At 57.4% G+C, this 3182-nt stretch overlaps 1 protein-coding gene across 1 annotated transcript; it reads right to left on the bottom strand.

Annotated features, from left to right (window-relative positions):
• Window positions 1-251: 251 nt before the first annotated feature.
• LOC307082680 (protein Tob1-like) lies at window positions 252-2620 on the bottom strand (the record flags this gene model as incomplete). The annotated part of the gene is made up of 2 exons (XM_079746325.1): window positions 2277-2620; window positions 252-1715 (listed from the first exon to the last, which is right to left on the bottom strand). Exon 2 carries the CDS (start codon window positions 1359-1361, stop codon window positions 252-254), a length of 1110 nt encoding a protein of 369 aa, XP_079602451.1. The 5' UTR covers window positions 1362-1715; window positions 2277-2620.
• Between the last annotated feature and the right edge of the window lie 562 nt (window positions 2621-3182).

Below are 3182 nucleotides of genomic sequence, written 5' to 3'. Positions count from 1 at the left end.
GTTCTACTAGTACTCTGGTACCACAGAGCAGTAGTTCTCTGTACCCTGGTACCAGTACCCTGGTACCATAGAGCAGTAGTTCCTACCAGTACCCTGGTACCATAGAGCAGTAGTTCCTACCAGTACCCTGGTACCATAGAGCAGTAGTTCCTACCAGTACTCTGGTACCACAGAGCAGTAGTTCTACTAGTACTCTGGTACTACAGAGCAGTAGTTCTACCAGTACGCTGATACCAGTGACTAGTCCCCCACTAGTTGGCCATGACAGGCTGGTACTGCTGGTGTGAGTACTGCTGGTGTGAGTACTGCTGGTGTGAGTACTGCTGGTTTGAGTACTGCAGGGCCCCCAGGCCGAGGCCGTCCATCAGGGCCGCGTCGCCCAGCCCCCCGTACGCCGCCAGCACGTCGAGGGCGTGGCCGTAGCCCAGCGGGCCCAGGGGCCCCTCCCCGGGGAACAGGGGCCCCCCGGGGCTGCCTGGGCCCTGCAGGCTGGGGAACACAAACTCCTTGGCGTTGGGGGAGAGGGCTGAGGGCTTAAGGTGCGGCGGGCCGTACAGCGGCAGCATGGAGGGGGGTGCCGCGGCGCGCTTCAGGCCGCTGGGCGAGCTGCGGGCCGCCTGCTTCCCCGCGCTGCCGCTGCTGTTGTTGTTGTTGTTGTTTCCCATGTTGTTGTTGCTGTGGGTGCCACCGGCGCCGGCGTTGTTGTTGTTGTTGTTGTTGTTGTTCCCGCGGCCGCTGCTCTTCATCTTTGTGGAGCCGAACTTGGTGGCGGCGAAGGTGGCGGTGGTGAAGGTGAGTGGCTGGGCGGAGCGCGGCAGGAAGGAGGGGCTGCCCGCCGCCGAGTGGCCGAAGGGCGGCGAGGGGGAGCTGGAGGCTGGGGAGCCGCCGCCCCCCACGCCCCCCCCACCCGGGGGCTCGCTAATGGGCAGGAACACCTGCGCCTCGGGGTTGAAGCTATTCCTGATCTCCTTGTCCAGGTCCGCCCCCGCACCCCCGCCCCCCTCCGGCCCACTGTCGTCCACGTACAGCACCTTCACGGGGCCCTTGTCTCCGATCTGGTAGGACACCTCGTAGGGGTCGATCCACACGCTGAGGTCCTGGGGAAGGTTGTGCCGGACGTCGGCCAGGTCCAGGCCGCTCTGCCGCGCGGCGCGCTCCACCACAGGGTCCACCTTCACGCCAACCTGCAGGCAGCGGTACCCCGAGCCCTTCGAGGGCCGGTCGGGGTACCAGTGGCCCTGGTACTTGGCCTCCAGCTGGCGCTGCAGCTCCTCTCCGAAGGTGTTGACGCGGCGCCGTGGCAGCTTGTTGTACAGGTAGGAGATGAGGAAGTTCAGAGCCACCTGGATCTCCAGCTGCATCGCAGAGGGGGGGGGGTGCTGTGGGCCGGGGGTCTAGAGGCCTGGGGGTCTGGGGGTCTAGTGGCCTCGGGATCTAGGGATCTGGGGGTCTTGTGGTATGGGGGTCTGGGTTTTCTGGGATTCTGGGTCTGGGGTCAGGGGGTCTTTGGGGTGTAGGGGTCTTGTGGTCTGGGGGTCTGGGGTCAGAGCGGTCTGCTAGGTTTATCCGCGGTGGAGGGTTCGTGATAAGGACTCCAGCTCAGGACAGTCAGGCACTGGTTTGGATCTGGTAAAGCCGGTGGAAACCGGTAAGAACTTAGAAAAAAAGTGCTGGTTGTAGAAGTAGTGTCCTTCCACAGAAGTAGATCTCGTCTCCTAAGAGGAAGGAGGGAAGGAATTAGCATTCATGACACATAACGATTCCGATTGGTTTATCATCATCATCGTCAACTTGGATTTTAAATAACACGCTGTATGCTGTATTGTTTATTTTATATTAACATGTAATGCAGCCGATGACACGTGACGTGCGCAGTGGTCCCATTACCGATCCGACGCGTTCCTCCTCGTCGGGCCGGTTTTACGTATAGACTTCCCTTACGATAACGCGCTACGCTCACTGGGCTCTCCGACCGCATCTCTATGAGGCGCAGTAGGTCTGTCCGGTTTGACGACCGAAAGGGCGACCATACCATGAAGTAAACTGAATCAAGATCCGACGGATCGACAATCAGCGAAACAGCAAGAGAGAGAGACAGGCTGAGGGTGCTCCGACAGGGTGGGGGTGCTCTGACGGGACTACACCTCAGTAACTAACAGTCTCCTATCAGGTTAACATAATCACACACACGCACGCACAAACGCACACACGGCCTGACGCAGCAGATGTAGGCTACTCCAGTGAGCCGACATTAACGCTGTAGACCTGATACTTACTTTAGTTTGTATAAAAGTAGATCCTTAGTAGTTCCGTTAGTGCAAAGAGACGTGAGAGTGACGTATAAAGACTTTCTTCTGAGATGACCTAATAATACAAAAGTATTCCAGCCAGCAGCAGGTGTTAAGGTAGACGTTCTCCAGGGTCCGAAGGTAGATCTTCTTCAGATGTTGTCCAGGTAAATGTTCTTCAGATGTTCTTGAGTATGAAGGTAGATGTTCTCCAGATGTTCTTTAGGTAGGTGTTCTCAGGTAGATGTTCTCTAGGTAGATATTCTCCTCCTCAGGAGCAGCGGCATCTCTGCTCACCGCCCCGCGCGCCTCCAATTATAGTCTCACGAGGGGGCGGGGCCGCGCGTGAGTGGAATAGAACACCGCGCGGTGTGATTGGTCCAAGCTCCGGGTCACGCCCTCTGCCAACGACCACCACCGTCGTTCTGATTGGCTTCGCGGGCGGTCACCAGAAGACACATGACGCTGTGGAATGAAGCCACGCCCATGTCATGTGCGTCACGGACGGTGTTGACAGATTGGGGCACATGTCCCGCACAATCTGGCAACCCTGGTCACGGACCGACGTAGGGACACAGAGATGGCATTCTAACCCTAACCCTAAAGCCTTTCTGATCCACATGAACGTATTTCTCAACGGAAATTATATTAATCACCCGCCAAATTAAATTAATATTCTTACCAGTGTCCGACGGTATCACACCCGCTGTGTTTCTAGATACATGTACATAAAGGTGAAGGCTATGAACTCAGCGTTACAGCCTCCGTTCCTCCCGCGCTAGGGGTTATATATTATCATGTAACGGTTCGAAGGGGCTGTGTGTTCGGAGGTTCCCTCGCCGTAAGCACACGGACAGGAATGGGGGCGCGGTCCGCTCTCTGGAAAGGGAGAGC

This window comes from Pollachius pollachius (assembly GCF_949987615.1).
Source record: "Pollachius pollachius genome assembly, chromosome: 11".
NCBI lineage: Eukaryota > Metazoa > Chordata > Actinopteri > Gadiformes > Gadidae > Pollachius > Pollachius pollachius.
Note: the sequence above shows the minus strand (reverse complement) of the source record. Positions and strands in the feature narration are given on the sequence as shown.